The sequence below is a fragment of the Solanum tuberosum genome, unplaced genomic scaffold (genome assembly GCF_000226075.1).
Source record: "Solanum tuberosum cultivar DM 1-3 516 R44 unplaced genomic scaffold, SolTub_3.0 scf00099, whole genome shotgun sequence".
Taxonomy (NCBI): Eukaryota; Viridiplantae; Streptophyta; class Magnoliopsida; order Solanales; family Solanaceae; genus Solanum; species Solanum tuberosum.
Genome location: NW_006239023.1, coordinates 1,736,861 through 1,759,210, shown reverse-complemented (window position 1 = coordinate 1,759,210; position 22,350 = coordinate 1,736,861). Strand labels below are relative to the sequence as shown.

Below are 22,350 nucleotides of genomic sequence, written 5' to 3'. Positions count from 1 at the left end.
TATTTTTGTTGGGGCGGGGTAGAGATAGTCAGAGGTTGAACGGGGTAAAAAAAGTCAAAATTTTTTAATTTTAAGTTGTTGATTTTTTTTGGTTGGGGTGAGGGGCAAGGATAGGGACAAAATAAATTGATTTTTATTAAAAAAATATTATTAACATTTTAAGGAAAATAAGTTGATTTGAAAAACATTTTTCAAAACATTTAAGTCAACCAAACATGAGAAAGTTGGAAAATATTTTCCTCCCTACCAAATACACCTTCAATGTTTTCTAATATACCAAACACACCCTTCAATATTATTATGTATGAGTAAATGCAATTAAACTAGCTAGCTAATTTGAAGCTATGTGGAATTTTCATCAACAATTGGAAACTTCAAGTCAATGGAGGACTTGTGTTTGGTCGTTGATGAGAAAGTTGCAATTTGATCAAGGGCCCTCAAGAGAAACACTTTGACATTTACCTATTTATTTATGAAGGAGATGGAAATGTTAGGTTGATAATGAGAAGGAAATGAAACATCAACAATAAAAAATAAAAAATATATATTTAAAATAATAAAATAAAAAAGAATTTAAAATGATAAAACTAAAAATAAATTATAACAAAAAAAATAAAAATAAAAAGTGATCCATATGTAATTATATCATTTAATTTACCACAATCCACTGAGAATTGGAGAGTATAATTACTCTTTGCCAATTACATCAAATTAGTTGTTGACCAAGTAATTACATGGTCAACCAAACATGTTAGACAATATAATTACGCTTAAATACACCAAATCGAATTAGCAGGATGACTTCCAAACAGGCTTAAGGGAAATGAGCTTCATTATGTGAGTGTGACATTAAGGTTCTGCGATTGCAAAGAGAATATTTTTCTTATGGAGCATGCGAAAACCTTTAAAAGACGTTGATAATACTTTTCAAAGGCTTATCCTTCAATTTCAGTCATTGGCGTTTACCTATCTAATGAGCTATCAATCATTTATTGGGGTCTATAATTTTCTTCTCCACATAAGTTCCATCTAGTATACAAGCTAGTCTTGAGAGACTGATCTATCTAGTCCACAAATTTCAGATATTTAGGATAACAAAAATAATAATTATCTCTCAGTCCGAAAAGAGTTGAATTTGGAGATAATAAGTATATGAGGGAGTAATCATGGAAAAGTCTAACTAGGGAGTAATTGAAGAATTAGTGCCAGATTATACATACAAACAAGCAAAATTTTACACTCTAATGCACAAAAATTAAATCCTTTTTCCTTTAAACTATTTTCCATCCTGTGTTCCTAACCAAATGATTCCCGAATGTAGTCGATATAGATTAAGGGTATGCTAATTTGTGTCCAGCTGAGCCACATAATGCAACTTGCTAATCGAATAAGAGCTTACCTATGAAAAACTCAGGAAGCTCCTTCCATTAGATTGTGTCCAGCTGAGCCACATAATGCATGTGTACTTAATACTATTCATCCTAAATTCGCCTTTATAAAAACTGGCCTTCTCTATAATATTTGGTAAAGGTTTGAGGAAATAACCGACTTTTCTTTTGGATGAGTGTGTTTGAGAGAAGGACTATTTCTCAATTTATCATTCAACTCATTTCTTTCCCATTGTGGACATCCGATTAACATGGTTTTAATGCAAGGATCTGCTGTAACTCTGTGTAATTGATGATACTCACAAATCATGGAACCAGGTCCCAAAGTTGAGCATATATTTCTAGTAAAATGGTGAACAACTGTAAAAGTTGTCACACTGATGTGGTTGGTGAGCACGGGAAAAGAGAACAATGTACTCAACCAATGGGAGAACACTAGGTTGTTTTGTTCAGAGGGTAATATATCCTCATTGACATGAAACAACCTAGTCAAGACATTCTAGCACAACAATTTTAAAAGGTGTGTTTTGTCTTTGGAGATTACATGCCTTCAAGAACCTCAATGGACATGATAGAGTTATCAACCGTGTCTTTTGATTGTTGCATAAGAAAGCTTGTGTCGTGTGTGATTCAACTTGTAAGATACGTTTCTAATCTATAAAGGAACAAATCGTGTCTCCAGTATTTAATCTAACAATGAGCATGGTTAGAGTTCAGTGTGATTGAAGTGTCTATTAATTAGATTTAGTTAATATAGTGGGCAATATAGGTATTACCCGGCTCTTTCTGTGATAGAGTTATTATGAGTGGTGAGATTAAGAGTTTAATCTCTGAATATGTGTTTGGAGTCTGTAATCACTTGTTGCTTGAAGATAGTAAAAGCAGTTGGACATCCTGTGTGACAGGTCGTGGTTTTCCTCCCTTGAGCAAGGAGGTTTCCATGTAAAACTCCTTGTTGTTTTATTTCAAACTTTAGTCTCTTTTACTGCATTTTAGTGTAAAACCAACCCAGTCCCTTAGTACGTGGTGGACTAGTGCATCTCATGAGGATCTAATACATACAAATCGAGAAATAAGTCTACATATATTTATCATTAAGCTTGCTGATCACTACTATGAAACAAAATACTTTTGCAATTCTTATACTATCTCATTTTCATTATACAAATGACTTTCAAGTGTTATTCAATTTCTAATATCACATCTAGATCCTAACTGAGAGGACTTGCGTTTAACTTAGGCGTATTATTAGCCATAAAAGGATTTGGGTACAAGTTGAGATGGCTCCCATCTCCTTCCAGCATCTGAGTAACTTCTTTTATTGAAGGCCTATCAATTGGATGCCACAGTATGCACCAAAGTTCAACAATAGCTAACTTTCTCACAATTGTACCATCTCCTTCTTCCTCTATCCGAATCTTTAATTCTTCCCCTTTCTCCAAATATCCATATATCCATTCCAAAGAATTCACTTTGCTGTGATTATTCGTCTTAGAATCCATCTTTATCCTCCCACCAACCATTTCTAACAAGAGAATCCCAAAGCTATAAATATCAGACTTATGAGAAACTTTACCAAAGTTTCTTGATAACACTTCTGGTGCAATGTAACCAATGGTTCCCCTAGCAGCTGTCATAGTGACCACACTTTTTTCTTTATAACACAGTTTGGCTAGGCCAAAATCACATATTTTGGGATTCAAGTTGTGGTCTAAAAGGATGTTTTGTGGTTTGATATCGAAATGTAGGATTTGCTGATCACATCCCTGGTGAAGATACTCAATCCCTCTTGCAGTACCCAGAGCAATATGTTGAAGCTTGTTCCAGCTGATGAGTGAGACACTACCCGGGCTTGAGCTCACTGGTAAAATAAACCTTTCAAGTGAATCATTTGGTAGGTATTCGTAGATCAGAGCTCGTCTGAATTCATCAGCACAAAACCCAACTAAGCGGACCACGTTAACATGGTGGATTCTCCCAATTGTACCAATTTCATTGATAAATTCTTCCCCTTTACCCTTGGAATCGCGTAGGACTTTTACTGCAACATAGATTTCACTGGAAAGTCTGCCTTTGTATACAGTTCCATAACTCCCTTCTCCTAACTTTTCATTAAAATCATCTGTTATCTTCTTAATATCAGCATATGAATATCGTGTTGGTCTGATGGCCTTGTAGTCATCCAAAAACTTTTCAAGTCTAACTCGACTCTCTCTTCCATTTCTACTTGTCAAATATAGCTGATAAAGTGAGAAGACAATAATGCAAACAAGCGCTGTACCTAAAATTACACCTACAATAATTGAGTCGTACGAACAGCATAAACTTTGTAACCAGAAGAACCAAGACAAGGAACAAAATGAATATCATAATAGTATGCCAATGGTGCAAAACAATTGAATAGGACTGTGGGATCGTCAGCATTTCTGAAATTAGATTGTGACAAATTCAGTTTTGGTAGCTTGGCTGCTATGCATTCGTCAGGATCGTAAAGGTTAATTTTCTGTGAGACATAATCAATTTCTTCAACAACTAAGTGAACAGACGAGGAAGCTCAAGGATGGTGTCTTTTTAGTGTTACAGTGTAGTTCAAAGCCAGGATTGCCACAATGTTTTGGTTGATGACTGAGTCTGAATGGGAAATGAATGATGAGACCATCATTCTTGCACGAAGAATCCTCACAACCCGCCTCTAGTCTGTGTCCTAAGCTAAGCAATGGGGAAAATAACAAGAAAAGTAAGATGGACATTTCTAAAACTCTTACTTGCATTCTTCAGTTTGATGCTAATCACTTTAGTAGTCTAGTACTATATATGTTGTCAATATTTTCCAACTCTCAAGATTGACTTAGAGCCCGTTTGGTAGGGCTGGGCATAAAATACCGAAATCGAATTATCGAATCGAATCAAAAGTTTTGATTATTTGGTATTTGGTAATTCGGTATTTGGTATGGTACTCATGAGTAAAATTTTAGAATTATGGTATTCGGGTTTGGATTTGGTATGAGACATTAGTATAATTTGGTATTCGGTATTTTCCCAAATACTAAATTATTTACCTAATGAAGGTCATATATCAACGTATCCATTACTCATGAGTACAAGTCTAAAGAAAAAGTTAAAGAATAAGCATGAATAATCCAAATACATGTTTTTTAGTTGTATCAATTTGCTTTTCTTAATATCTTCTTACTTGTCCACATCACCGTGAAAATAAAAATACAAAGGGCAAAGTAATTTTTCTGGCTTCATCACTTCAGCCGGATTCTATCATCTCAGGGAAATGGCTAGCTCTCTCCGACGAATAGCGACGCATTCCTCGCAAGCCGCCAGGCGATCTTCTCTGACGCTGATATGGAGACAATTTGCGTCAGAAGCGTTGGTCGAAATCAAGCCCGGAGAGATCGGTATGGTCTCTGGTATTCCAGATGAACATCTTCGTAGAAGGGTTGTGATTTTCTCACCTGCTCGGACTGCTAGTCAACAGGGCTCTGGAAAAGTTGGCAGATGGAAAATCAATTTCATGTCTACCCAGTAATGGGAGAATCCATTGATGGGGTGGACATCCACAGGGGACCCATATGCCAATGTTGGTGATTCAGCACTTAGTTTTGAGAGTGAAGAAGCTGCAAAAGCATTCGCTGAAAAGCAAGGCTGGGAATATACGGTTAAGAAACGACACACAACATTGTTAAAGATCAAGTCATATGCGGACAACTTCAAGTGGAAGGGACCTCCAAGACAGCAGAATAATTTATTTTCTACTTCAATTCAAGTACTTGAGGTGCTTGTGGATATTCTACCCCAATGCCTTGCATTCTTTTTTCTTTTTCTTCACCTTCTCTAAAGTTGGGCTGATTTCATTCTTGAAGGATTTAATAAATCAAACTTGTGAAAAATCCACAAGTACATGTAATGTCTTAAAACCTTTATGAAGCAATTTCCGGGTGTTAAAAAAAAAAAGAAATGTCTTCTTACTTGTTTGATCTTCTATTATATCATGTGTCTACATAAATAAATAGAAATGATTAGAGAAATAATATTAAATTTGTAATACAATTGGTTATAACTTGAATACGGTATTACTGAATACTGCACCAAATCGAAGTTTAATTTATTGTTTTTCGAATTACCAAACCGAAATTTAAAATTTTGGTATTTGATATCTACTTTAACTACCAATTACCAAATTACCAAACTCAAAATTTGAGAAACCCGAATCGAATACCGAATGTCCACCCCTATCGTTTAGATTGACATAAAAAAATAGCTTCTAAGTCAAAAATAAAAAGTCAAACTTAAATGACTTTTAAGCCAAGAAATAAAAAGTAGGGGGGACCTACTTTTTGTTTTTAACTTATTTTAGGTTATTTTTAATCTTGCTAAACACTTCCTAACTTTATTTCAAGTCATTTTTTATTTATTTTAAGTTATTTTTATATTTGTCAAACACTTCAATAAATCAAAAACTGACTTAAAAGTAGATTCGGCCAACTTTTAAGCTAATCCAAACACCCTCTTAAAAAAGTAGTTTTCAAGTCAAAAAAAAAAAAAAAATTCAAACATAAATGACTGTCAAGTCAAATAAATAAAAAGCAGGGAACTGCTACTTCTAACTATTTTTTAAGACATTTTAAATTTATTTTTGATTTTGTCAAACACTCCCAAAAACTAAAAATGAGTAGATTTGATCAACTTTTAAGTCAATCTAAATAGACTTTTTTTCTTAATATTTTCCCTTTGAACCTATTCAGTTTGTGGAGCGAACTTTTCCACACAGGAAACTATTCAGTTTTTGTGGTGCGGATTTTTCCACACACCTTCCTGAGTTCATGTACAGTAAAATCTCTATAAATTAATACTCGGTAAATTAATAATCTCTCTAAAGTAATATTTTCCTCTGGTCCCGACTTGGGCCAATGGAAAAAATCACCAATTTCGATAAGATAATAAGATAATATATTTCCAGAAGACCCCTATTTAAATATATGGTCCCATTAATATCATAAATTAATAATTCTTTAAAAGTACAACTATATCTAAGACAATTTAGTGAAATATGATTCTATTGTGTTTTTTTTTAAAAATAATTTAAATCTAGTTTAAGCTCATCTCTAACTTTTCTTATTGCATCCAAGAGCTCTGGTGTTGTCTTTTCGAACTGCACCATAAAATTGTGAAGAGTTCTAGATGCGATAAGTGATTTCTTACGCGTAACTGGTTCCAAAGGTATAATATCATCTTCAACTTCATCATCAACATTGCTTTTTCTCATGGTATCCACAATTTCTTCTAAGCTCTGGATCTCTGTACAGACCATATTGCCATATAAAAGTTCAGCTAAAAAATCGAGTAGAAAAGTCGAGCCCCACTATGAAATCTAGAAGTTTCTTTTTAAATTGATTTATCCATAGGTTAGGAACTAACATATAGAAAATTAACTAAAATGGGTTGTTGATCGGGCACTAAATGGAAGAATTACATCAATCTCACTTTGTGGCCAAACCCCCGTAAAACGTGAAGCCCTTCTCGCATATATGTCATTTTGAATGAACATTACCCAATTATAATGTGAAAAATTAAAGTTGATTTTTTAGAGGTACAAAAAATATCTTAGATATTTAGTAGAACTTTCTAGAATTTTGTAGAGTATATTTTTGATATTTGTACTCGAGAAAAATCTAGATAGTCTAGAATATTAGATATTTGAGGAAGATATTTGTAGAAGAGGTTAGAACATTCTAGATTCTTAGTATCTAGAATCATCCCTACGCAACTATAAATAGGGGTGGCATTAGACATTGTAAGTTGTAACAAAACCCAATTGAAAGCAATTCAAGAGTGTTCTTCCATAACAAAGTTCTCCTATCCAAATTTTTTTTTTCTTTTCTAGCTTCCTCTTCTTTAGTTGAGTTTTTCGATCTTAGTTAATGATCTTGGGCTAGCAGAAGGTTTCCTGACTATACTCTTCTTTTGCTATTCTCTGCATATAATCAATCAGAACTAGGGGTGTGCAAAACCCGAACCGAAAAAATGTTATTGGGTTATTGGGTTTTTAATGGGCTTATAAAACAAAGTTATTGGGTTATTGGTTCGGTTTCAATTTTTACTATTGGGTTATTGGGTAAACCGATAACCCAATAGGACGGTACTATATAACTACTTTACCCTTCCTAAATATTAAATACTAATAATTTAATATATAACTAGAGACTATAACTATATCAAATTATTAGTACTCTTCACACTAGACCGCTTTACTAGTCTTTATTGTTTACTCAAAACCTAAAGACTAAAGTAAAGGTTCACAATTGTAGCTATTTGATTTTAGTTTTAGTTTTAGTTTTAGTTTGTAATTGTAGGTTGTAGCATTTGCAAGTTTGTAAAGGTTTGTAATTTGATTAACATCAGAAATTTCATACTATGTTTGGCAGTGACATGTAATTATAGCTCGTACTATATTTTTTCTTATTGATGCAATTTCTCATTATCTTTCTTGTTTCACTATATCAAAGCATTTAGAGAAGTGAGAAGTCATATAATATTTTACGGACATTTTCTTATTGGGTAAACCGATAACGATCAAAACCCGATAAATATATATCTTATTGGTTTGTTATTGAGTTAGCATATTTAAAACCGAAATCGATAATACATAAAACCAAACCGAATCGACCGATACACACTTCTAATGAGAACAAATGTCTACTTCAACGGCATTAACAACAGAATTTTCTAACAAAGCCATTGAATCAGACAAAAATGTCATAGAACTTCCCATCATCTGATGAACTATCGATTGAGATTGAAGAGGCTGAGGAGGTACTTCTAGCACTTCAACTTCACTTTCAAGCATTTCTAATAGTCTACTCATTGAAGGGCGTTGTATTGGATTCATCTGAATGCACCATAATGCAACTAAACTCAGCTTTCTAGCCATCTTCTTTTCATCATCCTTTGCTTCTTCATCCACCAGGATCTCCTTCCCCTTGTTGAACTTATCGTAAATATAATAAGGAAAATATTGGCTGGAATTCTCTTCATTTGCAACTTCATGTCTCTTCAAGTCCAGCATTTCCATTAGCAGCATTCCAAAGCTGTACACATCAGCTTTGTAAGAGATTGCTCCAATGCTTCTGTTGATCAACTCTGGAGCTACGTATCCAATCGTTCCGCGAGCAGCTGTGAGAGTCACAATGCTATTATCTGTTGGATATAACTTTGCAAGCCCAAAGTCAGAAATCTTTGGAATGAAATTCTCATCCAAAAGAATGTTGTGTGGCCAACCACGTTGACATGATGAATCCTTCCGATGGTAGCTACTTCATTCATGAAATCTTGCCCACCAGCTTTAGGCTTGCTCAACATTTTCACTGCTACATCTCTTCCACTTTGAAGCTTTCCTTTGTATACACTGCCGTAACCTCCCTTACCTAATTTCTCTTTGAACCCTCTGGTCATTCTCTTTATGTGGGTGTAGTTATATCTGATTGGCATGAAATTGTTTTGTGTTTGCAAAAAGCCTTCAATCGCATCATACATGGACAAATGCCTCCTCCTGAATTTGATCACCAGAAATGCAAATACCAATGGAAGGCCTACTACAAATTCTGCGCCCAAATACGTTGCAAGATTAAGAAGTCATAACGTTAACTTCCTCTTGAGCCAATAGAGATGTCTTTTTCTTATGCGGACGTTCTATTCTTCTCAGAAATTATGAGTTTTGAAGAGAAGTCTTTTTTCACAAATATTGCTATTGACACTATATATATATATATATTACTTACTATTTTACTACTAAGAAAGGAGAATAAACATGAGTCCGTAATCGAAAGGGTAAGAAAATTTGTTAAAAATTTCAAAAGGGCAATAAAATTGATTATTGAACCAAAAAGGCAATTTTCTAACTGTGAATTTGACACCGTTCAAATTAGGTCGACAACCGCAAGGCACAACCATCATCAAAACAAAGATGGCTGCGCCTTGCGGCGGTCGACCTAATTTGAACGATGATAGTTCAACCGTTACAAAGTTGCCCTTTTGGTTCTAAAATAAATTTTGTCACCCTTTTGGAATTTTTGATAAATTTGTTTACCCTTTTGGCTCCGGACTCGCAGTCCACTCTCCGTCATCAGGTATGCTATTTGGAATTGTTATTCAACTTGAGGCTATTGTGGTCAATTCATGCTTTTAAAGCTGCTTCTTTGTTTTTCTCTGCTTGGACAATTGTATTCTTTTGGTTTGTGACCATGTTTATATGTCATAATGGGACCCATTCTCCTGCTTTACCATGGAACCACCTTATTGCTTTCTTTATCTGTTTAATTGTCGTGGTATTTTTTGTTTTTTCGTTTTTATTTTTTTTCTTATTTTTTTTTAAAACTTTGTTATACATCTTAGAACTACATAAATAATAATAATATATATTATGATAATTAATAATTTAGAATATTTAAAAGATATAAAACTTTTGTTGACTCTGAAAATTTAATTGTGCCTCATAAAATGGAACTGAGAAAGTAACATATATTATTTGAGAATAATCTAAAAATTACTATAAATCACAATAATTAACAACTTAAAATATTTAAAATACATATAAAAAAAATGGTGAACTCACGAAATTTTATCAATTCATATAAATTGGAACATAAAAAGTAACATATGTTAATTAAAAATAACATAAAAGTACTATAAATTATAATAATTAATAACTTAAAATATCTAAAAGACAACAAAAAAGGCTAATTTTTGTCACATAAATTGGGATTGGGATAGTTTTTAAAAACTTAATTTTGGTTATACATTATAAAATAGCCGAAAAATTGAAATCATATAATTTTTTTAAAATAACCGATCGAACCGTCCCATTGAGTTACTTCTACTCTATTTATTTTTACTTAGATTTAGAAAGATAAGTTTCATTTCTATCCTCAATCTGCTACATTTATTTGTTATTTGAAATTGAAATTAAAAAGACAAAAGACAAATAAGTTTCTATATTAGCTCACTTCTGAGCAAAATATATTATAACAATCTATACTAATTTTTTAACGGTACATAATGTATAACAATAATATAACTTTACCCCTGTTGCCTGGGCTTTCTTTACTAGTATATATCTATATATGCACACACACTTACATAAGACAACAACAATAATATATTTCGAGTTGTTTTATTTTAGAATTTTTGTGTTGTGCTCACTTGCGTTAAATTACTAGTCTTTACGAATGTGTGTTGCGCGTTTCTCTCCTGTATAAAATTTGTACCTGCCTAATTTTATATATATTCTACTAAGTATATGTTTTCTCTATGCAAACACTCTATGCAAACACAGCAATATCATTTAATTTTTAGTAATTATTTTACAAAATAGGAAATGTTGAACTTATTTAAAAACTAAGGTAATAATAACATCTAATGGTATATGTAATATGATCTTATATATAATGAATTTTCTAAATTTAAGAACAAAAGAATTAACAACATTATGGGATAGATTGTGGGAGTTGCTATTAACACTATATATAGGAGCTTACCCATGAAATACACAAGTAGCGACAGACTGGTTCCTGGTTAGATTAAAGTGAAAAAAAATTAGAATGAGAGATAAATGGAGAATTAAAAGTATATTATTATGGAGAAAAGTTTGAGTCCTCACTGAGAATCTGTTGAATAATACCTACAAAGACATAAAGAAATAAAATTGTAGTGAGTGAATACATTGTTTTTCCTAATTTCATACCTATGGAGGATGGAAAAGAATGTTAATTATCCCCTTTGTCCATCATATAGGAGCTTATCCGTGAAATACAGAAGTGGCCGTAGACTGGTCCCTGGTTAGATTAAAGTGCATAAAATATAGAATGAGATATAAATGCAGAATTAAAAGTATATGTAGAGAAAAGTAACACCTACAAAGAAATGAAGAAATTAAATTGTAGTAAGTGAATCCATTGTTTTCCTAATTTCTTAGGACTGGAAAAGAATGTTAATTAAGAAGCAGTGCATATATAATTGAAGTCCGTCCTTACTAATCTTTTGTCCAAAAATCCCAAAATATTGGAGCTTATACATTAAATTCTCAAGTAGGCGGTGAACATGAAGATAGGCTCTGCCATTGGACGCTGTAATCCATTATGATAATGATAATATGTGTCAAAGATACTATAGTATTGGTGGAAGAAGATATGCATAGGTCTGAAAGAGCACAGATCACCTTGTGTTTGTAAAGTTGGATCTGCCAAGTGAATTGTCTTATTATCGTAGTCGATGCCTTGAACGTGAAACTTCTTGGAGAAAAGCGATAGTACTGTTTGGTTACCTTCACAACCTAATTCATATCCTGGAAAACGGCAATCTTTTGGATCAGTGTTTAAGCTAAAAGGGTAGCTTATGTTACGGATCTGGCCACAAGCAGAAGGGGGGCAGTAGTGTTTGCTCTTCCTAGCATTGCATGTTTGCAGAAAGAGGATTACAAGGATTAACGTAAAATATTTATGCAGAATGGTTCCCCTACACAAATACATTTGTACTCTCTTAATTTCTACTATTTCCAAGAGAAGAAAAGAATGTTGGTGTGTTTGTTGGATACTTGAACCAGTGGCGGAACCAGGATTTTTAATAAGAGGGTTCGAAATCTGAAAAAATAAACACACGAAGTAGCCGAAGGGGGTTCGACGTCTACAATATACACCTAAAAAATTATTTTAACCATGTATAAATGCTATAATTTTCTGCCGAAGGGGATTCGGATGAACCCCTAGCAATAAGGTGGCTCCGCCACTGGTGTGGACTTTTCATTAACAATGGAAGACTTGTGTTTGGTCGTTGATGAGAAAGTTGCAATTTGATGAAAGGGCCCTCAACAGGAAGACTTTACCGTTTACCTATTTATTAAGACTTAATATCATCAATGCTCACTCAAATATGGAAGTTTATCACGAAAATCACTTAATTTCATTTTACTCCAAAAGTTACTCAATAATTATAAGTGTTTTACTTATAAAGTTATTCAATTTTGATTTTTACTTCAAAAGTCACTCAATCTATTTAATTATCTTTTTTCATTAGAATTTGTTTACATGGATTTTTTTTTATTTAAAATCAAATTTTGAAAAATAATAAAATATCAAACCTCTTTTAAAATGTTTACAATATGCTATTTAGTTATTTTAAAAAAATAATCCACTTAAACCTCTTTTAAAACTAGAGGAAATGACCATGACACGGGCCCAATATGGATTACAAGGATTAACGTAAAATATTTATGCAGAATGGTTCCCCTACACAAATACATTTGTACTCTCTTAATTTCTACTATTTCCAAGAGAAGAAAAGAATGTTGGTGTGTTTGTTGGATACTTGAACCAGTGGCGGAACCAGGATTTTTAATAAGAGGGTTCGAAATCTGAAAAAATAAACACACGAAGTAGCCGAAGGGGGTTCGACGTCTACAATATACACCTAAAAAATTATTTTAACCATGTATAAATGCTATAATTTTCTGCCGAAGGGGATTCGGATGAACCCCTAGCAATAAGGTGGCTCCGCCACTGGTGTGGACTTTTCATTAACAATGGAAGACTTGTGTTTGGTCGTTGATGAGAAAGTTGCAATTTGATGAAGAGGAACACTTTGCCGTTTACCTATATATTTATGACCATAATATGTGTAGTGACGTTTGCTCGGGTCAAGATGGGTGGCTGAATTCGGGCAAAAACAATCCATTATAACCCAATTTGTCCAAACTCAATATGATTTTTCTTTTTGTTGTTTTATACCTTTATAAATTTGTTTGACTACAAAATAAAACTAATTAGTTTTTTGTTTCCATGCATCAATCTAAGGCTATATATACATCCCAAATCATTCCAGTCTTTTAGATGTGCTGACTTGATCTATGCCCAGTCTAACCCTCTTCAATTAAGTTTGGACGAATTACATGATTTATATTTTCATGAGTTAAATTTGATATTCTTAGGCCTGAATTTTCAAATATAAGAAATTGTTTGTGGTAGGGGATATCCAATATGTGGAATTTGTGGACTAGATAAGTCGTTCAAGACTACCTTGTTTGCTAGTAATTGGAAATTATGGGCAGAAGAAAATTGTAGACCTCAAAAGATAAATTTAATAGCTCATTAGATAGGTAAATGCCAACGATTCAAAGAATAAATATCTCAAAAGATCACTCAAGTATGTGAAATTATTTAAGAAAGTACTCAACTTAATTTTGTATCAATAAAGTCATTCAACTTATGAATTTTCTTTTATAAAATCACTCATGTTAAATTATTTTTCTACAAAATCATTATAATCAAAAGATAAAAGAGATAATTGCACAAACTACCCTTCAAGTTTAGTTTCATAATACTTACTTCCGTTGTAGTTAATAATATTATGTTTGCCTCTTTTGTTTTAACAATAATTTTCTTAACTTAATTAATATTAACTCAACTGTCCAAGCATTAAGCATTAATGTACTTGGCTCCGGCTTCGTCTCTTCAAGTAATTTTTCAGTTTGGTCTTATTGCAAACAAAAAATAATAATTTATGAAATGGATTTTTAAAATATTCATATCAATAACTATTACCCTATTAAAAATATTGAGGAAACACGACAGCAAAATAGTAAAAATAAATAAAAGAAGACAACAAACCTATAATTTTTCAAAAAATATTTCCACTTATAACCTCTTCGGTAATATAATCATGCTTCCTTGGTTTTTAATTGAAATTTCATTTTAAACTTGTGGATTGAATATTTGATACTAGTATTTTAATATGATATTATTTAGTGTGACATGCATGTTTATACTGAATAAAAAAATTGTTTGCTTTGCGAAGTTAGTTTTTTTTGATAAATTGAATAAAAAGATGTTATAAAATTAATTAAATTAAATAATATATGATAAAGGGAGATTTAGTTAAATCATTAATTTTTATATTGACAAAAATTAGGTTAAGAAAACAAATATTAAAAAAAGAAGAAGATGTAAGCATAATATTATATAAAAACTTACCACGGAAGGAAGTATTACTACAAAAATTAAGGAGCATAGCATATATAATTGATGTCCTTACTTATCTTTAGTGGAGAATTCCGCAGATAATAACGAAGCGAGGACTGCTTGATGAAAATCAGAAAGGGAAATGCTGTTCTCTGCATCTTTAATATTAGGCCATGAGGTCAAGCCTATAAATTCCACTCTGCATCCATCACTGACTTCAAAGGCACTCATTTCTCCAATCTTTAAATAAGTGTATCTGCTTAATTTGCAGGCACTAATTTCCACAAATATCGAGTTATTAACAGCAAATGGAGAGTTGAACATGAAGATGGGCTCTGCAATCCACAAATCAGAAAGGAAAATGTTTGATTATCATCTCCGCAATGTTCTGAGTCGGTGTTCCAGCAAAAAGCTGGTAAGCTTATGTTACGGATCACATGGTCACAAGCAGAAGGGGGACAGTAGTAGTGTTTGCTCTTCTTAGCATTGCATGTTTGCAGAATGATAATTACAAGGATTAATATAAAATATTTAAGCTGAGAGTTTCCTTTAGATATTTGTGTATTACTCAGGTAAAGCTGAGACTTCACTATTAGTATTATGTATAAGAGTAAATGCAATTAAACCATCTAGCTACTTGAAGTTCTGTGGCCTTCTCATTACCAATATTACTCCTTTGGGTCCCAAGCCAATGGAAGACTTGTGTTTGGTCCCCATGAGAAAGTTCCAACTTGAAGAGAAGACTTTGGCGTTTACCTATTTATTAATGATGTTGGAGATGGAAATGCAAAGTTTCTTAAAAATGAGGAAAATGACTTCAAGTTTTTTTTTACGAATTGCTCATATTTTGGGATGGTTTTAAATTTTTGTCTTAGCTTCTCATTTAATGAAAATTTATGGACAAAATATCCTTAACTATGACCTAATTTCACAAGGTAAAGGTTTAGAGAAGTTTTATATTGTTCAAAAAAGTTCCGTAGGAATTAAGTGCCATAATTTGTGGTTAAGAACTTTTTAAGTCTTAATATTCTGAAACTAATTAGCTTATACCTTGAAAGGCATAACCAGTGTCTTGCAATTTATTTATTTTTTTGGTTTTTTTTTATTTTATTTCAGGCTTTTCGGCCACTTATTTTGATTAAAAGTGTCCAAAAGACAAAAATTAAAGACCCTCAAATTGAGGGGGAAAAATAAAGACCACCTAAAATAGGGTCATTTGCAGGAATGAAAGTAGGAAACAAAAGTTTCATAAGTAACCTTCCAAATTCATTATCTCCACTCTACCCATCAACTCTCACTCTTGACCATCCCACCCTTATAGTATTTAACTAGTTTCGAACATGTGCGTTGCATGTGTAGATCGTGCTAATTAGTATAAATACTTTTAAAATATAAATGTACGATGTGTAAAATACAAGCTCAAATCAATGAACGGTGAGCATATTCAATTGATATTATGATCATTGCAAGGCACATCATACAAAAATATTGTTATCAAGTGAATTGCAAAACTAATACTATAATGACTTCAATTATACAATTCTTATAATATATCAAGTATTCAACTTGTTAAAAGTTCTTTTTTTAATATGTTACAACACATAATTTAAATGTCGACATTATAGCAAAAGATTTAATGCCTTAAAGTTTCCGCCTTCTTTTTAAGGAATAATACCCTCCACTTTTTTACAAATGCATACATATCGAGAACTTGTCGTCGAAGGAGAGTGGTGTTTTGTAATAGTTGTAGAGAAATTCGATCAACATATGTCTTCCTTAGGATGGCTAGTAGATCATTATCAATTTCATAGTCTAAACCTACAAAAAAAGGTATTTATTTGTTATAAAATAATCATTGTTTAAATATTTAATTGACATATATAAATAATAATTACATGTATATGTACCCTTCGTCTTCTTTGGCTCATTCAAAATTATTAATTATGTCATCTGTAAATTTTGACAAAAGAAATTTTTATTAAGTTATATACATATAATTGAATTATGAAATACAACACAATCATTTGTGATATATTAACAGTATAGTAGAAAAAAAGAAAACAATATAAATAAAAAATTATATGGTACAAAAAATAAATGCATATAAAAAAAAGATAAATTTGAATATATATATCCTAGGAACGTGCGTTGCACGTTTGACCTCTATCATTATATTAAATTTTATACCGTCCCAACTCATGTTTCTAATTTATTTATCTTATTGTGTGCCACCAAGTTCGTCCATTAAATCCATGTAATGTAAGAAATTTGGTGAAAATAAATAATATAAAATAGAGTCAGAAAAACTCTTTTTATAATTCATGGAAGTGTCATTACATGTTTATTTGAAAAACATATAATAAAGTGGAAGTGTCATTATAGGTTTATTTCAAAAGCATATAATAAAGTTCAACATTTTAACATAAACTTTCTAATATATAATATATTAATTGTCATTATTGATTTGATTATAAAAGTTAGAAAAAAGTAATTTTTTAATTAAAAAAATATAGAGAAAGGCATTTTCGTAATCCAACTTTGAATTTAAAACCTCTCACTTTTAACATAAAAAAACATTTGTGACATCAACCCATTTAACGTGAAAAGCAATAAGATAAACATGTCATCATACTATTGGGAAAAACAACTTAAATAATAAATAAATTAATGCAAACCATATCTAAATGTGAAAAGTTTATATTCAACAAATATAAAAATATTATAAAAGTGAAACCGTAGATAACAAACATTAAAGTACTAGATAGCACACAAGAATCAATAATCATCATCCAAAAAAAAAAAGAATCACTAATCAAAATAATCTTCTTTTTATATTACAATTAACTTATCAAAATGGTTTTCCTATTCTAATTAATTTTTGAAAATAAAAGAACCGCAATAATGAAGATTAAATATATTAATTTTAATTATTTGACATAATATTAAATCACAAATTTCATTTTTATAAAATAGAAGCTAGAAACAAAGTATACATTCACTTATTATAGTTGATACATACTTTTTTCATTATTATTTTATTGAATAAATAAATTAACACACTGTGTTGACATAACAAAAAATGATCAGAAAGAAAAGAAAAATATATTTTTTTGGATTGTATGAATTTCACCCATGTCAAGTTACGGACATATTCGATACTAAAAAAATTATTTAATGTTTAACTAATTTTGCGTAAGAAATAATCATATCTCAATTCATCATTCAAATCAACTTCCGGAAATGGAAGAAATGAAAAAAAGAGTTTGACTTCAGTTCTTTGACGTATATAATTAACTTATAAATTTCAATTTAACAATATAAATTGAATCAAAATTTAAATTTTACCATCCAAATCTGCCAAATATTTTGCTTAGAACTGAGACATCTATTCCTTCCTAACAAATGGTACAAAAATAAAATAAAAATTTACAATAATTATGCCAAAAAAAGAAGAAGTTATAAGGATACAAACAAAAATATATTGTATTTATTTACTTCTACGTATGACTTTATTGGTGCACAAGGTGTAACATTATTTTTCTTCAGAATAATAATTAAGATTATTTGTATCTAATCAAACAAAAATAGAAAATAAAATTATTATTTATGTAATAAAGAATATCAATGCAACTGAAACGCAAATTAAATCAATTCCATACGTGATGAAGCAGACATACTTTATCAATAACAAATGAAAAACATAAATAACTGAGAAAATAATCTTTATTGAAAGCCTGATAATCAATCGAAGAAGAAGAAATTATTATGAAAAATTACAAGAATCAATAAAGCAAACAAAATTTCTTTATTACAAATGAAACAATACCTGATACAGCCCAATAGAAAAAAAAAATCAGCAGCTTTAAAATTAAAATCTACTACAAAGTGAAATGATTTAAAAAGTTATAAGTATATGTAGTGATATATTGAATTGGGAGGCCAAAAGTTTGGAAGTTAGAAGAGCAAAAGCCTGAGAGTTGAAGAAAAATAATGAAGAGCTAATATTTATTGTGTTCTTTCAAAGAAAATGCCTTAAAGGTGTTTTTACTTTTAATTGAAATTTTTTATTAATGCAAATAAACAAAAGTATCTAGAGAAAATGTAATTATTGATTTGATTTTAAAAGTTAGTAAAAGATACTTTTTTAATGGAAAAAATTAGTGTAAGAGTATTTTCGTAATTGAACTTTTGACTTAAACTCTTCCCAATTATAATAATATATGATTTAAGGAAATCATTATTGAACGACAATCATATCCCTTAGAAGAGGAAGAATACTGTCATTATTTTCTTAGCAAGAGATTATTGAATTTCAAAACTAAAATGAAACTAACAAGTTGTACAATATAATAATGTTTCCACACATACACTTACACTGAAAATACGGAAAATAGATACTTCATTTTACTCGATAAATAGGAATAGCCATTAGAGATAGAGCTCTAGCTGTTACCAAACCAAATTTCTCAGTCATGTTAATATCACATGACATCATACCATTTGGAAACTCCCAATCGAAGGAGTGAACTAATTGAGCTACCACCAAACGAACAATGGTAAGTCCTAACTGTAAACCAGGACAACTTCTTCTGCCAGAACCAAATGGCAGAAGTTGAAAATTTTGTCCTCGAACATCAATAGTACTTTCAACAAACCTCTCTGGTATGAACTTTTCAGGCTCATGCCAAACATCTGGATCTCTTCCGATTGCCCAAACATTAACCAAAACTCGAGATCCTTTAGGTATGTGAAATCCATCAAGTGTGCAATCTTCAATTGACTCATGTGGAAGTAATAAGGGTGCAACTGGATGGAGCCTAAAGCCTTCTTTTATGACCATGTTTAAGTAATCTAGGTTTTCTAGGTCTTTTTCTTCTACAATCCCCTTTTGGCCAACTACATAATCCAACTCACTTTGAAGTTTCTTCATTACATTAGGATGTCTGAAAAGTTCTGATAAAATCCATTCAATTGATGTTGATGAAGTATCCATTGAAGCTACCAACAAGTCCTGTATATTGAAAAAAAAATATTTAGTGATTGTGAAAACTTTGTCACCAAAGATCAATATATTTAGATCTAAATCAAGTAGACACAACTATTGTAATTTCTTCAACCTAATTGGTGAAATATAGAAAAAATATTAAATCAAATACCAACAACATCAAAGTGATCTTGGTGTACATTTCGAAAAGATATGTTATTGTAACATTTACATTATGAACAAACATGCACGCTTCAATCCCAAGCTAGATAGATTTGGCTATATGAATTATAAAATAAACACTTTGGAGTCTCAAGAAGTTTGATATGACGTTACCAACAAAATAGCTTTGACATGTCTACGATCAAACTCGAATTCAGCTTCTCCAGATTGCATAATTTCCATCAATGTATCAACCATATCTGTACTAGTTTTCGACTGGTCACTCGAATATTGTCGAGCATGTTCATCAATAACATTCTCCAAAAATTCATCACAACTCTTAGCTATTTGTTTCATACGATGAATCGATCCCTGGAAATCAATAAAACGAAGAAAGGGAAATAATTCAGCAAGATTTGGCGTTGCTGCCATACGCGACGTCTCTTTGACCATATCTTTGAAATCCCCATCTACATTGTTATATTTCTTTCCAATTACCATAAGACAAGCCATGTTAGCGCTAAGAGATGCAAGTTTAGCGCTAAGATCAACCACATCGCGATTTGAAGCTGCTTTTTCGAGGAAATTCACAAGAATTTGAAGCTCTTGTTTCCTCATAGATTGAAATGAATTGATCTTGACATTGCTTAACAATTGTTGAGTGCATAATTTACGCATATGTCTCCAATAAGGTCCGTACTTTCCCATGATCAAATTTCTTTGTTTATAAAAAATGTAATAACATGCTGCATGGTATGGTCTACTAGCAAAAATTTGGTCATGGTTTTTTAAGAATTGTTGTGCTGCATGAGGAGAAGAAGCAATAATAGTAGGAACAAGACCAAAATATATGGTCATTATTGGACCATATTTCTTGGCTATTTTATAAAGATCTTGGTGAAGATTTTCACCAAACATATGAAGATTTCCAAGAAGTGGAAGCCCTATTGGACCAGGAGGAAGTTCTTTTCTCTTCATGAATTCTTTCACAAGGAATATTATTGCAACTAATGCAAGAGTTACTAGCCAAATAGAAGTCATGATGGAGGAAATATTAATGAGAAAAAGAAAAATGATGGTAGTATTAATAAAGTTTGATACAAAATAAATAAGGGAGGAGGCTCAAGGACCATGCTAGTGGCAATTCATTAAAATCCACATTTTTCATGAAGGTATGCTTTATTTCAAATAGTGTTCAAGTTTGATTCTTAACTCTTTTTATTTTATTTTATGTACCATGTAAATACAAAATACAATAATTATAGGCTTTTATTATTTTTATTTATATTCTTAAACGGTAGTTTGCACTTTAAAAATCGATGGGCATTTGTTAATTTTTGAACAAAATAAAAAACGAAGGGCACAGAATACAATAAGAAGAGGAATTGAATAATATTTTCTTACTTACCGAACATGAAAAAAAAAAACCCCAAATCTGTTTACTTTTAATGAAGGCATTTTTGGTTGCATGCAATGAGTTTGTAAATGGTACTAGGATGCTATAGGTCTAAAGTCATTAATCTCCATTTCCTCTTTCTCTTAAAGAGAGCTCTGGAAGTTGCAGTCGAACTCCTCTCAAATGTGCCTTCAATTAGAAATATTTTCTTAGTGCTCTTTAAATTATAGTGAGCATATTGTTGTTGTTGTTGTTGTTGTTGTTGTTTGCATGGTTGCTTGTTGGGCGTTTGAGTTTGATGTTACACCCTTAGCCTAGTAAGAATAGTCTCATTCGAGGACGAATGTTCCCAAGGGGGAGATTTGTGACATCTTGCAATTTGAAATAACTATGAAGAAGCTTGAAATTGCAAATAGTCATTTTTGGGAATAATTCAAAAATCTGGAAATTTGGTTCAAGTATGGGAAAAAAATGAGTTTTTGGTCAACTTTGAACAGTCATAACTCCTAGCTCAGGATGAATTAGGTGTATTTCCTGTTATGTTTGCAAAGCCCTTGGAATGATCTTTCCAACGCCACCGAGATTTCTCGATTCTGAGTTCGTATGAGTGAGTTATGCTCTTTGGAAGTTGGGTTGTTGGCTCAGAGAATTCAATCAGAATTTTGTAAGCGTATTTTGGTCTTTTCCCTAACCATTTCTTTTGGTTATATTAAGGATTTAGACTGATTTTAAATCAGTGTTCCCATTTAAAAGGTGAGTGTTAGGGTTGTGAGTGAAGAGAGAAAGAAGAGGAGAAGGAGAAGAAGAAGCAAAGTCCGTAAAGATCGTCGTAGTTTTCGTAGGGGGTGATCCCTATTAAGGTATGTGAGATCATAGTGTTGGGTTGGTTCATCCCCCAGACACCAAACTCGTTTTAATTTCCGAGAAAAGATTTTGGTTGTGTTTGTTGAAGTCTTGTGGTTGTGTTGAAGTTCTTGTTGATTTGGGACATGTTTCCGGTTGTGTTTTCGAGTTGAATCTATTGTATGTTGAGTGGTTTTATGATTCTAAGTGTTTGGGGCTGGAACCTTTGAAGTTAAGAAGGTTTAGAGTTGGAAAAACAAGGGAGAAAGGTCGGATTTTCGGGGGCAAAGGCTGGGGCGTCGCTCTAGCCAGCGCGCCCCAAAAGGGACTCTGAAGTTCCCTCCTTGGGGCGGCGCGCCATGCAGAGCGCAACACCAGGCTGTCTGAACTTTGAGGTCTGCCGCCCCGCGCCTCTCAGAGCGCCAAGGATGCCAAGTCTCCCCATTCATTCCCCACTTTTTCATACATGTTCCTTGGTAATGTACCTATGTTTTATAGTTGTTTTCAACACTCTAAGGTACATCTAAACATCAAGAACTCATCCATAAACATGAGATCATT

At 31.9% G+C, this 22,350-nt stretch overlaps 3 protein-coding genes and 1 pseudogene across 3 annotated transcripts; 1 reads left to right on the top strand and 3 right to left on the bottom strand.

Moving 5' to 3' along the window:
- Nucleotides 1-2,475: 2,475 nt before the first annotated feature.
- On the bottom strand, nt 2,476-3,812 carry LOC102605075 (probable receptor-like protein kinase At5g39020). Its single transcript, XM_006348157.2, has 2 exons — nt 3,796-3,812; nt 2,476-3,713 (listed from the first exon to the last, which is right to left on the bottom strand). Exons 1-2 carry the CDS (start codon nt 3,810-3,812, stop codon nt 2,600-2,602), a joined length of 1,131 nt encoding a protein of 376 aa, XP_006348219.1. The 3' UTR covers nt 2,476-2,599.
- Nucleotides 3,813-4,591: 779 nt separating this feature from the next.
- Nucleotides 4,592-5,328, top strand: LOC102594445 (NADH dehydrogenase [ubiquinone] iron-sulfur protein 4, mitochondrial-like; annotated as a pseudogene).
- A 2,748-nt stretch (nt 5,329-8,076) lies between these two features.
- Nucleotides 8,077-9,520, bottom strand: LOC102604734 (probable receptor-like protein kinase At5g39030). The gene is made up of 3 exons (XM_015309057.1): nt 9,484-9,520; nt 8,755-8,998; nt 8,077-8,707 (listed from the first exon to the last, which is right to left on the bottom strand). The coding sequence occupies exons 1-3, from the start codon at nt 9,518-9,520 to the stop codon at nt 8,077-8,079; spliced, it is 912 nt and encodes a 303-aa protein (XP_015164543.1).
- Nucleotides 9,521-18,803: 9,283 nt separating this feature from the next.
- LOC102604400 (cytochrome P450 CYP736A12-like) lies at nt 18,804-20,710 on the bottom strand. Its single transcript, XM_006348155.2, has 2 exons — nt 19,725-20,710; nt 18,804-19,415 (listed from the first exon to the last, which is right to left on the bottom strand). The coding sequence occupies exons 1-2, from the start codon at nt 20,589-20,591 to the stop codon at nt 18,804-18,806; spliced, it is 1,479 nt and encodes a 492-aa protein (XP_006348217.1). The 5' UTR covers nt 20,592-20,710.
- Nucleotides 20,711-22,350: the final 1,640 nt, after the last annotated feature.

Bases quoted from the DNA above. Each gene is read 5' to 3' on its own strand.
- LOC102604734 (XM_015309057.1), bottom strand. From the start codon at position 9,520: ATGACGGAGAGTGGACTGCGAGTCCGGAGCCAAAAGG. The intron at 8,999-9,483 runs GTAAACAAATTT...ATTTGGGCGCAG, and splicing joins GCGAGTCCGGAGCCAAAAGG to AATTTGTAGTAGGCCTTCCA. The intron at 8,708-8,754 runs GTTGAGCAAGCC...TGAATGAAGTAG, and splicing joins AGAGATGTAGCAGTGAAAAT to CTACCATCGGAAGGATTCAT.
- LOC102604400 (XM_006348155.2), bottom strand. From the start codon at position 20,591: ATGACTTCTATTTGGCTAGTAACTCTTGCATTAGTTGCAATAATATTC. The intron at 19,416-19,724 runs GTAACGTCATAT...TTCAATATACAG, and splicing joins ATGTCAAAGCTATTTTGTTG to GACTTGTTGGTAGCTTCAAT.